The sequence below is a fragment of the Alosa sapidissima genome, chromosome 23, assembly GCF_018492685.1.
Source record: "Alosa sapidissima isolate fAloSap1 chromosome 23, fAloSap1.pri, whole genome shotgun sequence".
In the NCBI taxonomy this organism is placed as follows: domain Eukaryota; kingdom Metazoa; phylum Chordata; class Actinopteri; order Clupeiformes; family Clupeidae; genus Alosa; species Alosa sapidissima.
This window is the reverse complement of record NC_055979.1, coordinates 16,667,481-16,689,980: the sequence shown is the minus strand read 5'-3', so window position 1 is coordinate 16,689,980 and position 22,500 is coordinate 16,667,481. Positions and strand designations below refer to the sequence as shown.

Genomic DNA, 22,500 nt, shown 5'->3' with positions numbered 1-22,500 from the left:
AGAAGCTGGAGAGTCACGCTCGGGGCAGCAGCGACGCCGGCGGCGGCGGTTGTAGTGGGCAGTGGCGGTGATGGAAAAATGGGGGTGGTTGTGTCGGGGCGACGGCGGACGGCGATGGCGTTGGCAGCAGCGACGACAGGAAGATGGGCAACGGGGGAGAAAGCTGTACCTGATGCCAGTTTCCCCTGCGGGCACACATCCGCACAAACACTCACACAATCAGACACACACACAAACACACACACACACACACACACACACACACACACGCATACCACCACCTCTCCAGTTGGCACGTAGCGGGCAGAGAAATTGCATCCGTGTATCTTTTGATAGCCGAGAGATTGGGGAGCGACGAGTTTACCCATGTTCCTCGCGCCAGCCACGATTGTTTGAGGAGCGGCGGGAAGGTCAAGACAGACAGTTTGCTGATGAAAGTATCGCTCAGGGGAATTTTCTCTCCCTCCTCCACCCTCACCCCCACCCTTCCATCTCCTTCTCCTTCTCAAGCCATGAAGTCCTGTTGGCGGAGGGTCCAAAATGTCAACTGGCAAATTTAGTCTGAAAGCGATAACTTGGAACATAATGTGAGAGAAACGTCTCGGGCTGGAGACGCGGGGAATACATAAACTCGGCTATTAGCCCATCGCAAACGGAGGGGAGGAGGAGGAGGAGGAGGAGGAAGAGCAAGGAGAAGACAGAGGGAGACTGCTGTTTCTGCTCAAAGTCAAAAGCTCCAACGTAGCGTAGCGCGGCGGCTAGCATCGTGGCAGCTCTCCGCTCCGACTGTAATCTGCAGAGATTAATTGAACATGATATCTGTTTCAATGCTCTGATTTCCACCTCATGGCGCATGGAGATGGGGCAACACTCTGTGCGCATCCACAAATCAATTCAGCTTTTTGATTGGATGTATTCCTTGTGATGCAAGTCTCTAGCTGTGCACCTGCAGGAGATGTTCTGACTGAAAAGGTCCTTGGCTGGTGCAGTGTGTGTGTGTGTGTGTGTGTGTGTGTGTGTGTGTGTGTGTGTGTGTGTGTGTGTGTGTGTGTGTGTGTGTGCGTGTGTGCGTGTGTGTGTTGGGGAGACGGGGTTCTTTTTCTCCATCTGGTCAGTCGATTGTTCTGAAGGATACTGTTGGATGCTCTGAGAGTGTGTCTGTTGGGCTTCTTTCTTGGATCTATACATCACGATCCACCACCCTCCAACCCCCACTCTGTCCCTCACCTCCTCTCCATCTCTCTTTCACACTCTCACTTCCTCCCTGGCTTCAGTAAATAACAAACAGAGAGTCATAGTTCGCTCAGTTGATGAATGCAGCACTCCAAAAACATGCAGCAGATAAAGTCAAGGCCACTGTCTCCATCACTGGACCCCAGAGCTTCCAGAGCTTCCAGGCCTCACCATGGGAACCCACCCTCCTCCCTCTCCCTCTTTCTCCCTCATCCTCCCCTCCCCTTGGCCCCTATAGGCTCATAGGTGTCCCCTCAGGGTCACAGTTAGGCAGTTAGACAAGCGAAAGGCAGCAAAGAGTGGGATCGGGGAGCAGAACTCAAATAGCACCATAGGGGGCTAATAGCTCTGCCTCGTCTGTTCTTTACTGCAAACATGCCACTCTTCAGCTACCCACGATGCACCATCACAGCTGTATTGTCATAATCGTATGGGCTCCAAGGACATATATCATCTGGAACAAGAGAGGAGGGGGGAGAGAACAGCTCCCATGGGTGCTGCTGTTTGCATCTCTGTGCCTCTTGCTGCACCAGATGTTCACAAAAGTATGTAAGAAAAAAATAAAGTATGTATTTATTTTATTTTATTACACTGTATGTACAGTACACATATAAATGAATACAGAGAGACAATAACCATTAGAAATCATATTAGAGTTTGTCTAGTGATCCGCTTCAGGCCATAAACTGCAATTAAATGCAAAATAAAATATTTATCTGCCAAACCTTTTGCAGAGTGGAAGGAATCCAAATGCAGCACTTAAGGCCCCATTAACCCTTAGAAACGGTGAGCCGCGAATAGTTTGTGTGTGTCTGGTAGGGTGCGTGATGGTGTGAATGGAAAGAGAAAAAAGAGAAAAAAGGAAAATAAAAAAGAAAAGCAAGTGTGTCTGCAAGCTTCATTTACTGCCGGACAATTGGTGTACACACATCCGTGGGTGGTATTATTCTCAGTTAACTGACATCAGAGAGGCTCTGTACCATAGACAAATGGGTGTATTAAGAGCAGACGTCGGCCTAATAGGATTGATCCATTCTCCGGGGGTGATCAATGTTCAATTTGATGCTACCTGACCTGAGAAGTTCATCACTGCTGGTGACCTTTACTTTGCTTCTCCTGTTTAATTCTTGCCTCACTTCAGCAATCATGGGCCAGGCCTGCAAAATCAGCCCCGACTGAAGGATGGACTCAAGGAGGGAGGTGTGTGTGGTTATTGTGTGTGTGTGTGTGTGTGTGTGTGTGTGTGTGTGTGTAGCTCTCAACTGTAGGTGGAAGTGTGTGTGTGTGCGTGTGTGCGCGCGCGTGTGTGTGTGTGTGTGTGTGTGTGTGTGTGTTTGCGTGTGTGTGTGTGTGTGTGTGTGTGTGTGTGTGTGTGTGTGTGTGTGTGTTTGTGTGTTTGTGTGTGTGTGTGTGTGTGTGTGTGTGTGTGTGTGTGTTTGCGTGTATGTGTGTGTGTGTGTGTGTGTGTGTGTGTGTGTGTTTGCGTGTGTGTGTGTGTGTGTGTGTGTGTGTGTGTGTGTGTGTGTGTTTAGCCCTCAACTAGGTGGAAATGTGACTGGGGGAAAAATTGCAGGCCGTAGAAGAATGTGTTTATGATGCAGAGGAGAGACGTGAGGAGGGACAACAATCTAGTGATTGCAACAGCAGGCCTCTCATGTGCACACATTGCATTTCAGGCACGTACATGATACCGCAAATCTGTTTTCTGTGCCACACTGTGTTTTTTTCTCCTACTTTCTATAGTCTGTTTGTGTGCACTGCTGACCACCCAACGATTTGAATGAATTTCTCAAACTCATGCAGATTGAGACAAATGTGTTTTCAGAATCATAAAGCGGAATTGTGTCCTGCCACCCCAGTCATAGATAATGGCTCAAATATGCAAGTGGTTACATGTCAAAGTAAATGGACTCTTTTGGATTGTAGCCTCTGACAATACTGAAAGACAAGGATGCAAAATATCCACAAGGAACTGCATTCTATTACGATGTCTTGTTTAGAGATTGTGTATCACCTACCCGGCTACCATCCACAGCATGCTCTGTGAAAGCACTGATTTAGAAACTGGCACGGTGGGTTGAGTCTAATGTAGTCTAACATTCTTTGACCAGGAAAAGATCTGTAATTGAATTACAGTAATTAGACTTCGAGAACCAGATGCACTGTAGAGTCGTCCAGTCATTCAGAGTCCATATTTTCAGTCCTTCGAACAGTTGAGCACCGAACAGCCCAGCAGCTTTTAGTCTAATGAAACATGAAAATAGTGACAATGTAGTTCCGTCTCCTGGGAGAGCTCTGCCAGACTGCAGGGACACCAGCGTCACAGCTACCCCCCGCCCTCCACCGCACCCCCCTAGCCCCCTCCCCGTAATGACTGATCCATCAACAAGTTTCTTTCGTCCATCTGCTTGATGATCACTCGCTGATTGATTAAACGGGTCTGAGCTGATGCCTTCTGCTCGACCCCTGTTAAATGTGTCAATTAGAATTACGTCCTAGTTCAAAGGCCGCCGGGGGGAAAGGTGAAGTTTAACGCTGCCAGCTGTGTGTTGGAATCCAAGGTCGTCCGCCCGAATGCACGTTCATTTATGCCCAACATATGTTGGCTCCAGCTATCTCAGGAGGAGTGTGGAGAAGAAGGGGCGGGGGGCTTTATGAGTATGGATGCGAGCAGGCCACTGCTCGCTGGGTTTATTTCCATGCCATTAACATATTTGGCTCCATGCGGCCCATGCCTTTTAATGATTTCTTTGACAGCTTTTGGGCTTCCCTCGCCTGGTGTTCAGTAAGCAGCAGCGAGAGGTAACCACTGGCTCGCAGAGTAACATCTGTCTCTCGCACTTCTCTGGCATGGGGCATTGTGTGTGTGTGTGTGTGTGTGTGTGTGTGTGTGTGTGTGTGTGTGTGTGTGTGTGTGTGTGTGTGTGTTACAATAGTATTGTGATTGAGTATTCACAAAATAAGAGAGAGAGAAAGGGAGTGAAGGACACAGAAACAGGAAGCACAGTCAGGGTACAGTAGATGGATCTTGGCTTCACATACTCACACATAGCATCCCCCCAGCACACACACACACACACACACAGACACACACCGACACACACACACACACACACACACACACATACGCACACATGTACACACACACACGCACACACACATGTACACACACACACACACACACACACACACACACACACACACACACACACACACACACAAACACACACTCTTTACAGAGCTCTCCAGTATCATTCTCTGCTGTGCGGCGTTGCTGTTGCTGAGGCTGAGAGCCCTCCCGCCTGGAGAGGACTTAAGGCCTGGCCGACTCCCATTAATCTTCAGCTGGGGACCTGGATGCTCGGCCCACACGGTGTCTGTGAGAGATTGCCTCATCCAACGGGGTGGGGTAGGGTGGGTGGGGGGGCAAGACAGTACAGACCCCTTCCCCTCCAGCCACATCTCCTTTGGGTTTCCTGGCCCTTTCGTTGGCTGTAGTCAGGTAGGGGGAAGAGAGATGTGTGTGTGTGTGTGCGTATGTGTGTGTGTGTGTGTGCGTGTGTGTGTGTGTGGGGGGGGGGGGGGGGGGTATGTAGAGCCAGGATGCAGGGCAGAGACTCAAAGCACCGGAGCTCATTTGAGCCAGAGCTGATGAGAAACTCTGTGTGGGTGCCCAAGGCCTGGGGGGTCACGGTTAATGACTTCTATGAAACAGATATTTTCTGGGCCGCTTCTTCTTCTAAAAAAAAAAGATGTCTCGATCCTCAGTCGATTCAACATTCCTGCTGTGAGCTCAGTCACAGACTTCCGTCGCTTATCTCAAGTGTGTAAAAATAAGATCGAGCAACCGCTATTTGTTCCCCCTTGCATAAACATTACTAGTTGCATAGCAACTGCTTGTTGTTGACACACGGTGGGGTGTATAGCTTTTAGAGGAGGGATGGCAGTGAAATCCTTTGATCATTAAAAATACATGCTAAGCCATGCACCATGCGACTATATTTACGAAACAATAAAGCACACAACAGGTGAATACATCTGTGTTGTCTTAATGGAGTGGAACATGGGACTTGTGCAGTGGAGTTTGTCGCAGATGAAGCAGACAGTACTTGTCCTATTTTCCTCTCCATGCGTTTGCTCATTTCCATACATTTGTCATAATGTGAATCTCCAACGAGAAGCCTAAGCACTACTGGAACAAGATGCATTATTTAAAAATCGCACAGATGAGGCATCCTCCGACAGTTGATAGCACAATACAAATTCAATTCTAACCAATCCAAACCCACACAATGGCGGCATATCCCGTTTTTAAATCAGCATGCTAATTATATTAGCACGAACGTTAATGTTTCACCCTGCGAAAGCCTGTCAGTGGTAACACGCCTTTTGAGCTCAGACTGCAGCAGTTATTGATGCAGTGGGATAGTTCCTGGGTTGGGGCTCTAAATCCACACTGCGATCCTCACTCATGTGCCATTGGTGCCAGGATTGGACTAACATCCTGTAGTATACAGTGGAATAGTTCTTTGCATTTGTGCTCATTCACCAGTGGAATTGGGAGAAATAGGATGATGCAAAATAGCATATGCAAAAATTGCCCCCAAAAAAGATAGGAGTTAAAATATCTGGGAAGAGTGCAACAAGAGTTTCATTCTTCAAGTTTTTCTTCTCTTTGTGGCAGCATTTTTAATGTAGCAATCCCCACAGCTAGACAGAGGAGGGAGAGAGAGAGCGAGAGAGAGATACAGTTGGTGTTAATTATTAAAAAGACTGCAGCAGACAGCGGAATGTGTAACATTTCTTTCAAGATCTCCACAGCCCCATCTCCACAAACCCACCCACCCACCCCCTCCCAGCACACACACACACACACACACACACACACACACACACACACACACACACACACACACACACACACACGCACACACACACACATACACACACACATGCTCACATGGCTCTCCTCCTCCACCCGAGTTGAACACACAGGCACCGCACTGCTGCCCTGGTAAACAGCACGGTCTGTTGCAGCCATTTGCCTCCCACTGCTCTCTCTCTCTCTCTCTCTCTCTCTCTCTCTCTCTCTCTCTCTCTCTCTCTCTCTCGCTCACCAATAACCAGCCCTCACCAAAAACACACCACCCTGGGACTCGAGCAGGCTCACAGAAGCCCCACTAATGCTCCACTCTGCTGAGGTGGAGAGAGCTGAAACTGGGCTGGAGGTTGGGAGTGAGGGTTAGGATGGGGTTATGGTGGTGGTGCAGGTGGAGGGTGGGATGGTTAGAGGAGGATACAGAGAAAAGCCAGTTGGGAGGGGAAAGATAGTGCCCCACCACAGCAGCATGAGAGAGAGCTCGCCCGAACTTGAGGCGCAGATATGTCAGAGCAAGGTTAATGTCAGGAGCAAGCAGCAGAAGAGAAACAGCTCTCACACAATTTTTCTTTAAGCGGAAAAAAAGAGAGGCTTGTTGAAATCGTATTCAAGGGCTCTTATGGCTCCCATTTTGACCGTCCTTTGGCTAACAACTGTACAGCAATTTTTCAGCCTTGGAGAAAAACGTTTTAGCAACACAAATAGCACACACACTTTTTTTTGTTCATCTAAAAATGGTCCTGTCTCTGGATGCAGGTGTAAAACATTCAACTTTTTTAAGAAAGTTAGCAAGGCACTGGGGAGTGTAGAACTGTTTGTTCTTGCCACACCATAGCCACCCAGCCCAAACCCCTCTCTGTGCACACACACACACACACACACACACACACACACACACACACACACACACACACACACACACACACACACAACACAAGCCCACCTTCCTTTCCCCACTCAATCTCCCAGCCTCCCGACAGAGAAACACATGCGAGTCAGTCAGCTTAACAAATGGAAGAGGAACTCGTAATTGATTTTGCTTGTGAGCTAATTCAGCCGAGCCCGCTTCCGCCAAAAGCCTTCCATTTAGTGTTTTCCATACTCCAGATAGCAACAGGGCATGCTCCAAAAATAATCATTCGCTCAATATTCTCAGCGTGCATTCACTATTCCTAATCAGCCTAGAGCTTGTAGTTTACACTATTCTCTCCCCCCAAAAAAGCATATTAGAGACGATACACTACATTACTTCCCAGTGTGTTTGTGTGTGTGTTTGTGTGTGTGTGTGTGTGTGCACGTGGCAGGGGGATGGAAAGGAAAGAGGAAGTGGAACCTTTGCTAATGATGTTTGAAGACATGTCATTTTCGTAAGGAGAATTAATGTTGGGGAAGGCGGAAGGGGGTTGATGAAGACACAGTCAATCTTTCCACTTAGCACTGGAACATTCCATAGTAGCCATCTCCTCTTGAATTATCCCCATTTTAACCTCCACTTCCTCTTGTTCCTGCATACTGTAGGCATAAATGCGTATTTTACTGGATCCATGCATTGACGTGCATTGGACATGTACCGTGTTTCAGTTGAACACAGTTTTAGTATGGGGATATTAAAAAAAGCTAATACCACAATCATTTAATATCATTTCATATAATTTAATATATTTTACACTCTGGCTGGGGTGTGCCAGCCAAATGCATGACCTCTCCAAAATGTGATGAATTGGAACCCGCATCGAGGCGCTTTGGCTGCCGACACACACACACACACACACACACACACACACACACACACACACACAGCCCTTTCTCAGTTGACCTCAATCCCCTCCTCGGCACAATGCGAAGCTCCGGTCCCTTATTCCCCAAAAACGCCTTTTTATTAGCCTTTCTGCAAGATTGCTCTCTGCCCCTCCGTCTTTGGACCGCAGGGTCCTCATATCTGAATCCTGTGTGCTGTGTGGTGTCCCGGTGCGAAGGTGCGCGGTGGCGTTGGCGGCGGCAACGGTGCTTTTGCATGTAGAGCGAGCAGACAGAGGAGTCACTGAGACATGGCAAGACTAATGGATTCAGCTTGGTGCGTGCGCCCTGGCTCTTCATGTGCAGAAAAAGAATGTATTCATTGGGTCTTAGTGGTGCTGTGGAGAGGAATGGGGAGACGGATGCGGTGAAATGACAAATCAATGGAATTTCAGTCTTTATTTTTTTTCCCCTCCACCCTTTTAGCTGGTTATTTTGGAAAATAGTGCTTTGGTGTAGCTAAAATGTAGGTTAATATGTCAGTTTTTACATCCCAACAGTTAGTTAGCTGGATGAGGTTGTGAATGTACCATATAAACTTGCATGTCTACCATACTGGTGGACGGAGGTCGCCATATTTATGTTTCATTTACCAAAATGTTTCTGTTTGCTTATAGCTGTATTTCATGAAATAGCAAAGATGCTAGTGCTAATCTATGTTATTTTTGAACATTCTTTATATCTTGTCAGTGGCAGTGGCACAAGGTTATAAGTTCACTTCACTCTCTGCCTCTCTCTGCACATCATTATCAGATACTGTAGAGTTAATTTAGTGTGAAGCATGTCTGCATAGGATCTGTGTTACTTACATGCTAAGCTTGACATGGTTGCGCTTGGGAGTATTTCAATTATTAAGATGTGCAAGATAGTTACAGCTGAAGAAACATGTATAATTTTATCACTGATAAACATGCATTACCTCTTTGAGTATGTCCCTTTAAGAATAAATATTTCTTTTTTTCTCCTCTTTTAAAGGTCCATTTTTTATCTCTGGCCTTAAACATTGACTAAATCCCGCCATTGAATAGAATATAAAGAACTATATTATTCAATTTGCTTTGGTGTATCATATTAAGCGACTTAAAATATAGGTGGCTGCTGGAACGTTTTGAAAGGCTGCCCTCGTATCAAAGGCTGCTGTGTTAAATATTCTATTTGGTGTAGCTACACAGTGAAATGTGCTCCAGTGGCTTTCGCTGGACAACATACAATTTGAGGTAAATTGGTTTGATACACTCTTCTCGTACAGGGAACTCTTCCTCTCTCCCTCTCTTTCTCTCTCTCTCTCTCTCTCTCTCTCTCTCTCTCTCTTCGCCTCTTTTGTTGATGGCTGCTAAGATTGTAGTGGTTTTGCAGTTTAGCGTCATGGTACCTTATGATGGTACCTTCTGGGCAGTATGAGACATGCATTGCACTGTATATATCAGCCCTTTGATGCATACTTGAGGGCTTCTGTGAAGGTCTTGTCAACTAGATGAGGGTTTCTCTCGTGCCCACATCAGAGTTTCTCCCCATCCATCAAGAGAAGAACAGGCCCAAAAAGCTCATACATACCATTTTGCTCTTGGAATAGGTACAGCCACTAAAAAAAGTCCAGTGCAATTACAGTGTCCCCTCAGCATTCTATTAGGTGTGAGATACCCCATAGCACCTTTGAGCGAACTCCTAAAGGATTAGCCCCAAAAGTATAATAAGGTCCAACTGGTTTCCAAATGGATTTTTTAAAATTGGAAAAACCTCAGGTTCTTTTTTTTTTTTTGTGCAAGGGCACAGGTGAATAATATGGGTCGCTGGGTGGGTTTAAGACTAGACATTCTCTATTGCTGAACATTTTGATCCTTTTTTCCCTCAAAGCATAACAGAGATTTGCCCTGGGTGACCTACCCTCCGCATTTAAACACAATTGTGCATTTTAGCTTTTACTGTTTATATGCAGGTCACAATCTCTCTAATACGAAGTGGAAATTATATTCAATAATATTATGGTGATAAATCTGGGTGGATTAGATTGACTGCTTCATGGAGAGCAAAAATACACATTGTTTTAATTTTTTTTTTTTAAGTACACCAACTGTAAACAAGGGGCTAAAGTCCCTTTGGGATTATGGGATTGCTGTGCACTGAAACCACTCATCTGAGTTGCTGCCTATGCTGTAACCTTTCAGTGTATGTTTTTTTTTGTTCTCACGCTGTCTGCACCATTGTCCTGAAGTAGCTCTTTGTGGGCACTACAACTGGTAGAGTTATGCAAGTGGAACAAACGGCATAGTTTCCATATCTGTAGCATGTTAATGATGCATCTCCCTCAGAGAAATGCAAATACTGGTGTTTTGGATCACTTCATGAAGTCGGGGGAATTGCGCTATGTTTTTTTTTTTTTCATTTGGTGAGTTTGCTAGCCTGTCTTCCCACATTTCCTTTGGAGTTCATATTTTACATTTAAAGTTATGTATTGTTTATTTATTTATTTATTTTTATTATTATTTTTAAAGGGAGCACTGTAGTTGCCCCGAGGGATAGGGAGGGTGATGTAAAATTGAGAGATGCGCATGAAAGAATTCCAAGAATTCTGTTAGAACTCGCTCACCCTTCTCGTTAGATCACAGATATCCTGCTTATAGTCTCCTTTGTTGCTTCGCTTCATATCCGTTCCACAGACAAAGAGTTCCTGTTCTGGAGTGGGGTGTGAAAAAACAAAACAATAAAGCAATGGTGCTACCAAGAGTGTGATCAAATACATTTTCCCCTCAACTGACATTTCACTTCAAAGAGACTCAATGCTCAAAGAACACATGGCTTCATACTCTCATGTACATGTGGGCATGCATACATACATACATACATACATGCATGGAATATGTACACAGGGAGCATGCATATTCAACATGATTCATGTTCTCCCGGTTAATACAACCGATGCAAAGCAGATGAATACCAATCTGCTAGGAAACGAGTTTCAACTGTTCCTCTCCACCCAAACAAATATTAAACAATATATAGTCTAGATGCCTGGCACGGATATGCAGCTCGTCTACTGCACCTGTTTTCTCTGATATTAGCTGCAATGCATCATGGGACATAAATGGGCTCTCCCATGCCACACACCCCATCCCCCATCCCCTTTGCTGAACCTCAGAAATGTCGCCATCGCTTCAAACGCTAATAATTTCCCTTCTCTACTTTATTACTACCACTGCTATAAAATAACTAATTCTAATGCCCACTGATACTCTTGCTCATAAAAGCCCCTTAATGGATCTTAGACGTGCTGACAAAGTCCTCGGACCCTATTTGCAGTCGGCACTAATCTGGGTCCCCAGTGCACGCTGTATCCCTCAGCATCTATCAGGAGTCAACTTTTACTACTTCATATATTTGCTGGGGTACATTACTGCAGCGTGTTGATATCAGTAGGAACAAGGCTCAACCCCTTACAGGATGGGAAAAAGGAGGGGAGAAAATAAATAAATAAATAAATAGAAATAAGGGCCAAATAGAGGGGCCTGACAATAACACTGCTGTTTTTTTGTTTTTGTTTTTTTTTATTTTGCTTTCGTTGTTTATTTGTTTTTGCAGGAGGCTGCTTGGCTTGCCTCCAAGCCAGTGTTCATCTATTCATTCTTTATTTATGACAGAGAATGGCGCTGTGGTGTCACAGTGACCTGGGCATGGTTTTATTTTATTATATTTTTATTTTATTTTATTCTTTTGCCACTGTAGGGGCAGGCGCTCGGGCAGACCTCCTTTTGAACCTCGGCCCCAGAGGTATGTAAAAGGATGTATGGTTATATGTGTGCACACATGAAAGGCATGCATGTCTGTGTGTGTGTGTGTGTGTGTGTGTGTGTGTGTGTGTGTGTGTGTGTGTGTGTGTGTGTGTGTGTGTGTGTGTGTGTGTGTTTGTCGTTTAAATCCATGTAATGCATTCCCATATAGCCTGTTATTTTGCGCTTGTGCATTAACAGCTTTGGCCTACAGACTGTTCGTTTTTTCATACGATACTGTACTTTGGGCAGCCATGTGGTTTGGTTGAGGGAATGTGATTGCCCTTCAAAACACCCCTGAACTTGTCACTATGATTGGCCATTAGCTTGTCACTCAGTGCCCTGGTAGTAGCAGAAGAATGATGGCTCGTGGTTGTAGTCCTCGCCGTGATGTTCCAGCCGGGTCATGCCTCTTTCCTACATCTTCTCCCTGGCGAGGAGAAGACGGGCCGAGAACAGCCGAGGTCAGAGCATCAGACGCTAAGGAGGCGCGACACCTCAGCCAGATGACCTGTGGCACCCATCATGTCCGCCACTCCGGCAGACACGGGGCACGTGGCGCAGGACGGGATGCTAACGCGGTGTTTTGAAGCCTGCGGTAATCGGCTGTGACACCTATGGGCACCGCGCCCCTCCTTCCCTACTCCAGCACACACTCCCCCCCCCCCCCCCCCCCCCACACACACACACACACACACACACACACACACACACCCCCCCCCCCCCCCACACACACACACACACACACTCTCTAGGACTGAGACTTGGCAGCAAATGAGAGGGAGAGGGAGGGAGAGAGAGAGAGATAGAGAGAGGGATAGAGACAGAGGGAGGGAGAGAGAGAGAGAGAGAGAGAGAGAGAGGGGTAGAGACAGAGAGGGAGGGAGAGAGAGAGAGGATGAGAGAGAAGGAGAGGGAAAGAGAGAGAGAGCTCCTGACCGTCTGTCGCCTTGTTTCCACCCACAGTCCCGACTCGTTTTCCCAGCGACCTCACTTAACACCTCCAGTGCAGCAACAGCGGTGAGCCCCACCTAGAAGCTTTCCACAGAAGTGTCAACTTACATTTAGCCTCAGAGGCAGGTGAGAGGGGCCTCTGAATGAAGGTGTAGCCCTCAAGTGTCTCTCAGAAATTCAGCCCATCTGAAGGGAAAACGTGATGCCTCACAATAGTGGGATAGAATTGAAGTTGAAGACCTCACGGTTCTGCCCTTTTAGAGTCGAATGCTCCACTCTACCATTTTCAGCGGAATCCACGCTATCGCTTATAGAAACAAAATCCTCAGTTCACAGTTGGCACGTTGGGGACGACAAAAAACAAGGCACATTTGGCCAGCTCTTCCATTTTTTGAAGGATTAGGGAAGATTTACATGACACAACAATAATCAAGTCCTTCACCTTGGGGACAGGGGTTTTTAATCTTAATTAATTTCTGATTTCTCATTAACATGGTTGGCCACTAGAGCTGTGCAGGATGCTGGTGGCTGCTGCTGGATCAGTGATGGCAGCGTGTGGTTTGTTTTCTGTTCAGTGGAGACCCACAGATCTTTTCACTGGAGATTTCAGGCTCCTCAGGGGACCTGGAAAGAGAGAGAGAGAGAGAGAGAGAGAAGGGGGAGAGAGAGAGAGAGAGAGGGATGAGGAATTTGCCCCTTGAGTATCATGTGTGCTGTCATTTGATAAGTCTTTATTTAATTCATTATTCTATATTAATCAATGCCCCCCCTCAAAAGAAAAAAAACACAACTAAAAAAGTGTCCCCCGTGACAATGATCAACAGCAAATGACCCACATTTGAAACTGCTTCTTACTAATGTTTTATGACAGTTTGATGACATTGACAGTAATGTTACTTTTTTTTTTAGAAACTCCACAAATATTAAGCATGATAAATACATCAGCTGTCCCGCTGACAGGAGATTCTGTCATATGATCTGAACTATGTGTACGAGTTAAATGTCTCTTGAACTTAAATGTCGGAATGTGCTTGCACATAACACTGTGTCAGTTTGACACGCTAATTACAAGATAACAAACTTCCATGCCAGATGGCTCCCGTTGCTGCGCCTGAGCAGCGCGAGCCAAAGGAATCCTGCGGTTTGATTTGTTAGTTAGGCTGCAGCGGGAGGCCTCGTGCCGGCGCTACTCCTCTCCTCTCAGCGCCGCGCCACGCCACGACCCGCCGCGCCACGCCACACCGCGTTGTAGAGTGCCGCAACACGCGGACGCTTTGGTCCAGCTAGCCGTAAAGGTCACGGTGGGAGGAGGATGCTTTTGTACTCGAGCATCATTAGCACGTGCCAGTGGCCTTGTCTCACACACACACACACACACACACACACACACACACACACACACACACACAGACACACTCATTAGACTTATAAGGGAGTACTCTTATGTTCATACACCCCCACCTCAGAAAAAAATAAACAGTGCAAGGAAATAACAGATGACGGATGGTGATGATAGCAAAGATATTTCTACACTACACACTCAGATAGATGAATAAACTCTCACACACACACACACACACACAAAGCTATTTTCCTTTCTTCTCTCTCAACGTCTGTGTCTTTACCCACTCCATAACTTCAGTCACTTCGCTTCTCCTTCTGCTCGTTTCCTCTCTCCTCTGCATCGGGCCTGTTAGCAGACAGACCTCGCCTGGCGATTGATGTCTGCCAAGCTTGAGCTTGGCGCCTTCCAAATGAACCATACTGCGAAATATAAATGGCCAGCTTTTTCCAGCCTGACCCCTGGTACGTGATCGGCTGGGCCCACTCACTCACCGAAATAAGCGTTGCGAGGCAGACGGAGTGGGTTATTTTTTTTTATATTATTATTTTTTGTGATGAATAACTTATGTAACGCGCCACCGCCACAGCCCTCAGATACAGGAAGCAGCTGTCTGAAGCACTCTTAATTAATCCAACCCTCACATGTTGGCCTGCTCCTCTTCCAATTGCCACCAGCATTAGTCCCGCAAATGGGAGAGGAAGAGAGAGAGAGAGAGAGAGAGAGAGAGAGAGAGAGAGAGAGAGAAAGATTAGCTAGAGAGGAGAGGGAAAAGGAACGCTAACGTGCATGTGGCACGTTGAAGGAAAGAAAATGCCATTTTGATAAGAGGGAATGAGCTGGAGATGTTGTGATGGGTGATGGTGTGTACCTGTGTCGTGTGCATGCGTGTACGTGTGCGCATGCGTGTGTGTGGTGAGGGTGGGGGGGGTATATATTATTTTGCTTTTTGTATACGGCTGTTAAATAAGAATGGAATAAAATAAATAAATAAACATGTTGAGCTTGTGCCAAATGTAAATTAGGATGATTATCTACAGTACCAGTGCACAAAGAGAATTATACTCTGTAAAAGAACATCTGACAGAAAACCATGAGATGAATATTCTTAAAAGTACACTGCAGAGGGGGCACAGAAGCACTAAATTGCTCTCAAGTTGAGTGAAAGAGTTTGTAGTGATAAAGTTCGACGTCTTGGCAAGGCAAACATGTTATTTAGCTTGTTTTTGTTCTCTTTCTCCAAGACTCGGCACTCTCTGTTGGAGATTTGTAACACGGATGTGTTTTTTGATGTGAATGCCTTGATTTTTTGGCATGGAATTCGGAATTTAGTTCCCAAAGAGAAAGGGAAAAATGGATTGGGAAAAGGCAGCCGGTATAAAGCCCTCCCCCTCCAGCATCTGGCCGATTGCGAAATGCTTCATTTGCCATGTTTTGTCTCAGCCGCCCTCCAGGGTTTGGTTGTGTCGGCGGCCATTTTTGGAGCCCCCTGTTTGTTCTTCTCTTTTTTTTTATTCCCAAGCCGAGGAGCGCATGTTTGATTCCCTCGTGGAAACTTGGACTGGCCATTTGTGTCTCTTTCTCCACCCCTCCGCCTGACCTAGTTTGGCCAGTGCTTTCTGTGTGTGTGTGTGTGTGTGTGTGTGTGTGTGTGTGCACATTTTTGTGTGTGTATGTGTGTGTGTCTGTGTGTGTGTCAGTATGTATGTGTGTGTGTGCATTTGCATGTGTGTGTGTGTGTGTGTGTGTGTGTGTGTGTGTGTGTGTTTGAGCAAGCGACAACGTGGGGGCCCAGTAATGATGTCAGCCTGTCGGCTACACTGACACCAGTGCAGGGGTGGACTGCTGTTTCAACACCTCTGGAAATGCTGCGCCATTCACTAATTGGCTTCGAAGCCGGGAAGCTTTTCTAATATGCATTTTTTTTATTTTTTCCATTTGCCTTGTTTCACATGTGCGGTTTCCAAATGACTGCCATCGCTGGTATCGCTGCTGCTGTTACTGCTGCTGCTGTTGCCACCAGAACGAGGCGAGGGACACAGACGAGATACTTAAACTTGACAGTGCACTATTTCTAATCCGGTTTTTATGAGAGGATATAAACATAACAGGTAAAGTGGTTATGAAAGGCCGAAAAGGAGGATATCTTGACCTCTGACCTTTATCTGCCCCCACCTTCCTTGCCAACCCCCCCCATCCCTCTCCTTCTCCCCCCTCCCTCCATCCTGTCTTCTTCCTTATCTCCCCTTTTGTGTTTCTTCTTTTTCTCTCTTTCTCTCTCCCTCTGACTATCTCTCTCTCTCCCTCTGACTATCTCTCTTTCTCTCTCCCTCTCTCTCTCTCTCTCTCTCTCTCCACGGAGGCCTCAGAGATTATTTGATGAGATTGAAACACATTGAGTCTGCCTCTGTGAATTCCATGGATCCTCCCTGCGCCTCCCCGCAGGTATCCAGGGTGGTCCTGATGTACAACCAGATACTACATTTGAAAAGGGATTGTTAAATGGAAGAGAGAGGGAGAGAGAGAGAGAGAGAGAGAGAGAGAGAGAGAGAGAGAGAGAGAGAGAGAGAGAGAGAGAGAGAGAGAACAACAAAACAGAAAGACAAAATTGGACAAGCAAGGGTTGCTGCTCATTCATAATTCAAACAATGGCTCTGATTTCCCAAATAACAACAGTAAACATTCAATTCTTTGTATTCCATTTCCAGTCGGACAAGGCAGCCGATCCTGAGGCAGGGGAACCATCTGATGACTCCATTGTCATAATTACGACGGACCTTATTCCCCTCCATTCTAACCCCAGAACAAAGCCTCAAGGCCTCAAGTGTGTGTGTGTGTGTGTGTGTGTGTGTGTGTGTGTGTGTGTGTGTGTGTGTGTGGGTGGGGGGGTGGGGGGGCGGGGTAGATTATTAGCTCTGTTGATGGTGGAGGAGGCGAGCTTAATACACACTAGTTCATTTTAGAGTTGTTTCATCTCTTGAGCGACCTGGAACAGAAATAAAGCCGTTCTATTAAGAAGTAAAGGCCTTTCATTAAAGCTCAATATCGTAGGTACAGTTAAGTCTTGGGCTTATTTGAAAAACACTCCGCACTTGCACTCCCCCGCCACCCCCCAAACTGCTCGACTTGGGCGTCTGGGTAGGAGATGAATGATGCGGGTAGCGTGCGGCGTCACAAGCAGGCTCATTTTAACGGTAATCGTATTGTTTTTTCATGAGGAAAAATACCTCACTGAAGTAATAAAAAGGAGAAATGAGTCTGTGCCCGAGTGATACAGCACACATTATTTAGTGGCTGCTGGGGGAAAGGAAAGGGAGGTGTGTGTGTGTGTGTGTGTGTGTGTGTGTGTGTGTGTGTGTGTGCCAACGGGGAATTGTTGGGGGAGTTGCCAGGCGTGAGAAAGCATAGCGGGAGTTGCGTCTGCTCCATGGAGGCCGTTCCTTATCTTGTGTTGTTTTACGTTTGCCTCTGTCTGCCTGCGTGCGCACATCCTTGCGTGCTTGTGCGTATGTGTGTGTGTGTGTTTGTGTGCGCATGCATTCCCACACAGCGTCCTGATTGGAGGAAACATTTAGAAGGTTCTCTCTCCTCTCCTCTGCTCTCTCGCTTATTTTTAATGCGTAATTGCCCCCCCACACCAATCCTTTCCCAATCCACCCCTCCCTTTTCCTGCTCTGTAATAAGAACATGTGATGTGTGAATTTTTTATAATGTTATATAAGAATCGGCACCCCTGGAGACCCATGGCCTCCTTTTTATTCATTTGCTTTTTTTTTTTTTTTTTTTTTTAAAAAACAAGCTCGAGAGGAGCGGAATCAGTAGGGAGGAGAGACGGAGATGAGAGAGACGAGAGAAGGAGTGAGAGAGAGAGAGAGAGAGAGAGAGAGAGAGAGAGAGAGAGAGAGAGAGAGAGAGAGAGAGAGAGAGAGAGAGAGAGAGAGAGAGAGAGAGAGGCAAGATGAGGAGAGGAGAGGAGAGGAGAGGAGAGGTGTGGTGATGAGAAGAGGGGGGAAAGGAGAAAGGAAGCAAGGAAGAAGAAAAAAACAGAGGAGGAGAGAGGAGAACAGAGGATGAGGAAGATGAGGAGGAGAGGGAGAAGGAGGAGGAAGAGGAGAGGCAAGGGAGCCTGTGGGGAGACATCTTCCCATTAAGGAGCAGTAGTCTCTCATCTCTTGTATTGATCTCTTGTATTGTGTTGTGATGCCTGACAAGAATACTCCAGGGCAACAAGCAGTGCCACGAGAGAAAAGCACTCATCAGCAAGCAATATGCAAATAGAGAGGGGGGGGGGGGGGGGGGGGGCAGGAGAGAGGCTGAGGCTGAGGTGAGAAAGAGAGAGGGATAGGCGAGAGAGAGAGAAAGAGAGGAAAGAGAGAGAGAGGGGGGAGTGAATGAAAAAGAACTACAGCAGAATGAAGGTAGGAGAGGAAAAGGGTGAGAGTGATGGACAGGTAGAGAGAGAGAGACAGAGAGTGAGAGAGAGAGAGACAGAGAGCGAGAGAGAGAGAGAGAGACAGAGAGCGAGAGAGAGAGAGAAGGAGGGAGAGAGAGAGGGAGAAGGTAATGAACTGTGCGGGAAAGAAGATTTGAAGAAATGTAGCCTACAGTATAGTGTGGGGTGAGGTCAGGAGAAATATGAAGCGTTTGGCGGCAGGTGTGTGTGTGTGTGTCGGTGTGCGTGTGTGTGTGTGTGTGTGTGTTGGTGCAGTAGGTAGAGCTGGAGTCCCTGCACCCTCAAGGAAGACAGGAGGTTGGTCTCATCCACAGTTCCCTTGCACACAGTGCACCACATTTAACCACATTTTACACGGCACATGTGTAATTCAAGGGCAAATGCATAATCATAGACAATTGCAGTAGCAATGCAAGTCTCTCTCTCTCTCTCTCTCTCTCTCTCTCTCTCTCTCTCTCTCTCTCTCTCTCTCTTCCCTCTCTCTCTTCCCTCTATCTCTTCCCCCACTCCTTCTCTGTATCTATATCTCTATGCTCAATGAGGATCTCTTTCTCTCTCTTTCTTAGCCGTTACATAACAGTCTGTTTAGCCCCCCCAAGAAAAAAAGGGGAAGGGGTTGAGCAGTATGAGCTGTTTTGAGTTTTCATTTTCAAGTTCATTAAAGATTTGGATATTGATCAGCTTACGTCGCGGTCTAGTATTTTGTCGCCATGGTTACTAAGTGTGGCTGGCCCTTGCCGGCTTAAGGCCGCTGTGGGGGGAAAAGATCAGGCTGAATGCGCTGTCATGCAGTGCTAATGTTGACTCTGCAGTGATGGCTTCAGCCAGACAGACAACACACACACACACACACACACACACACCACACTCACACACGTACACTTACTTGTCCATCAGAGTTGTCTATAATCCTCTTTCCTACAAAGGCGTAGGGGAAAGTTACCAAGAGCAGGGTAAAGTGCATACATTACCATGTTTTTTTTTTTCCTTTGCCCCATAAGACCCGAGGACTGAAAGTGCTTTGGAGTGATGGACAGCTCGACTCTATCTCTATTCTTTCATCATAAAAGCTAGCTCTATCTCTCTCTCTCTCTCTCTCTCTCTCTCTCTCTTACTCCCACCTCTCTCTCCCTCCCTCCATTTTTCTCTCCTTCCCTCTCTCTCTTTCTGTTTCGCTCTCTCTCTCTCCCTTACACACACAGTAGTACACATCATTTCCCACCATCTCGTACTTCATCTTGCTTAATTTGATTTACAGTCACGTTTCTAGATAGCCCCCGCTGTGCTGCGAGTGATTTTTTTTTTCTTCTGTTACGCCGCTTGCACTTTGACCCTTCACTGAGGGATTTATATTCATTTGTCTTAACGGCTGATTCAGTTTCTTTTTTTTTCCCCCCGTCTGGATCTCCATCAAGCCTGCTGAGAGAGAGCAGAATATCCATCTGTCAGTGGCTTCGGTGAGGCACCCCCCCCATCTGTGATCCCTCATGGGACTGCCCCCCAGATCAATCAGATAATTCTCCATTTCCCACAGATGCCTCCTCTCTAATGCCCCTTAGATTGTGCAGGCCATGTTTCAGATTGTAAGCACAAGATATTCTTTATGTCTTGCTGTCATGTGTTTTTGACATCTTTGATCCAATCGCTATATTAGCATCTATATCCTCCGGATGTGTGGTGATTTTATTTGTATTACTCCATGTGGATAAAAGATGGTTGAAGGAGAGACTTCACACTTGCGTAGAGGTCTTTCTATATCAGGTGACTATGAATGATATCCAAATTCCCTGAAAGCACTCACCAAGGTCAATTTGCTTAAAGCTGGCTTCAAACAGACGGCGGGACGCATTCTCCTTCATGGCCCATCTTAACCGCCAGACTTGTCACTTCACCATCATTCTTTCACCTTTGGTTAGTAGAGACAGAGAGAGAGAGAGAGAGAGAGAGGCTGACCATAAAGCGCCTCAAAATAGGAAGATGCACCTTTGCCGGATAATGAGGCAGGAAGAAGACGGAACTGGAGTTAGAGCGAGAAGAAAGGCCAGGCAATTCCGAGCGAAGAAGGGGAAAATATGGCAATCCTCTTTAAAATATATCTGCTGTCCTGACAGCAAGATTAAGGAGCACTGACAACCGGACTGCACTACCCGATATTGAGTTTTGGACATGTGAGAGAGGGAGATAACTCACCCCGTCAGGTATGAGATTGAGTCGATTTGATTTTCCCTTATTTATGGCCGTACATTCCACTTCAACCATTCCGATTGTTAATCTTGGTCCTGCGCAATATTTTATGTTAAGTCACTGCTACAGATTCCCCGAAATGAACGCCAGGTTTTCTGTGTCCCCGTCCAGTCACTAATCATTCTCTTTCAAGTTAATTATTGATAAACTCCTATTAAGATAGATAGATAGATAGATAGATAGATAGATAGATAGAGGAATGGATATATAGAGGAATGAATACATAGAGGGATAGATAGCTGGATTGGTAGAGAGATGTAGAAGATGAACTATAGTGTGTCAGCGAATGTGTGTGAGTCAGTGAGTGTCTCCTAGTAGGCCATCATACTCCATTACTCTCAGACCAGAATAGACCAGGGTAATGTAAGGTATGCATTCTACTGCTGTCACGACCAATCACACATCAGTTACCTTTGCCTGCAGTGGGCCATTTGCTATCCTCCAGGAAGGAGCCGTCGCCTCGCTGTACACCACATGCTTGAAAGTGATCGTTTTTACCCCCTTCCAAACAGCATTGTTCCATGTGTTGGTTTACGGCCATTAAAAGAAACGTTAAAATTTCCTCCCCCCTTCAGAGGCCACCCGTCTGTTAATGAACATGCCATTTAGAATGAAGATGAAAGTGTCAGTTAATTATCTGCTAGAAATCGCTGCAAGGCAGATTAATTCTAATAAAAAAAAAAAAAAAAAAAAATAAGTCATTACACCCCGACTATGCTTGTCAAATGGAAATCAGCAGAAGCTGTTTACAAGACTGGCCTGATAACAAAAATAAATGGAAGGACTTTGCAGTGCAGTCATTATCCTCACGTCACCAACGCTGCCATGCAATTCATTAACCGCAAACACAGATACTATTTTAATTCAAGGTGTTGGGCTTGAGTTTTAAAGCGCTAAAAAGCTGAAAACGTTTTGCCATCTTAACCCGATACCACGGCCCCAGTGTCGACATTCATAAGCTCATGGAATTGATCCGTCCCGTCCCCCCCCCCCCCCCCCCCTTCTCTTTCCCATGCAAAGCGGGTCTCGCTGTCCACATCAAAGACTCCCGCATACATGCGTTATAACGACTGCAGTCATTAGAGAAATAAGGTTTATCCCTCTGCTTATTGGCACGGTCATCCATGGGTCCAGAGGAGAAGAGTTTGCCATTAGCAGCGGCTTAAATGGAGAAGGGATAGATATACTAGTGGGGTTATGACGGATTTATACAGAAGGGGTGACAACACTTAATCTACATTTTTATGCCCTCCATTAGGATCGGATCAATATGTAAAATAAATTGTGCAGTAGCTTGACAGACCACAGTATACAGTATGTCCAGCCTCGGTGGGGCTTGTAGAGTGTCCACTCAGTCCTTTAGTGTGTTTGCGTGTGTTGGAAGGGGCCTAGCATGTAGCAATTTGAATCACAGAATTGCCACAACATGTATGTACAAGTAAGACACTTGATAAGCCAGTGAAATAGTACAGACTGTAAAAGTAAATCGAGGAACAGATGTTCACAATAATCCAATAATGGTTATGCTGCAAGTTATTACAAAAGCGGTAATAAAGGTGTTGTTTCAGATGGATTACTGTGCACATAGTTATGCTGGGATGCTGTTATTGTGTGTTATTAGTAGGGAAGAGTATTCATGATCTGTGCAGTGGGCCAGAGTCTTATTGCATTAATGCTATAGGATAGCCGTTGGCTTAAACTCATTTGTGGGTATGTGAGTGTGTTTGTGTTTGTGTTTGTCTCTCTGTGTGTGTGTGTGTGTGTGTGTGTGTGTGTGTGTGTGTGTGTGTGTGTGTGTGTTTGTTTGTGTGTGTGTGTGTGTGTGTGTGTGTGT

General features: G+C 46.2%; 1 protein-coding gene across 1 annotated transcript in view; it reads left to right on the top strand.

Annotated features, from left to right (window-relative positions):
* Positions 1 to 22,500, top strand: part of LOC121699041 (interleukin-1 receptor accessory protein-like 1-B) — a 257,928-nt gene that overhangs the window by 78,090 nt on the left and 157,338 nt on the right. Inside the window, 1 exon segment of the mRNA XM_042081640.1 lies at positions 11,630 to 11,674. Coding sequence (XP_041937574.1) covers positions 11,630 to 11,674 — 45 coding nt within the window.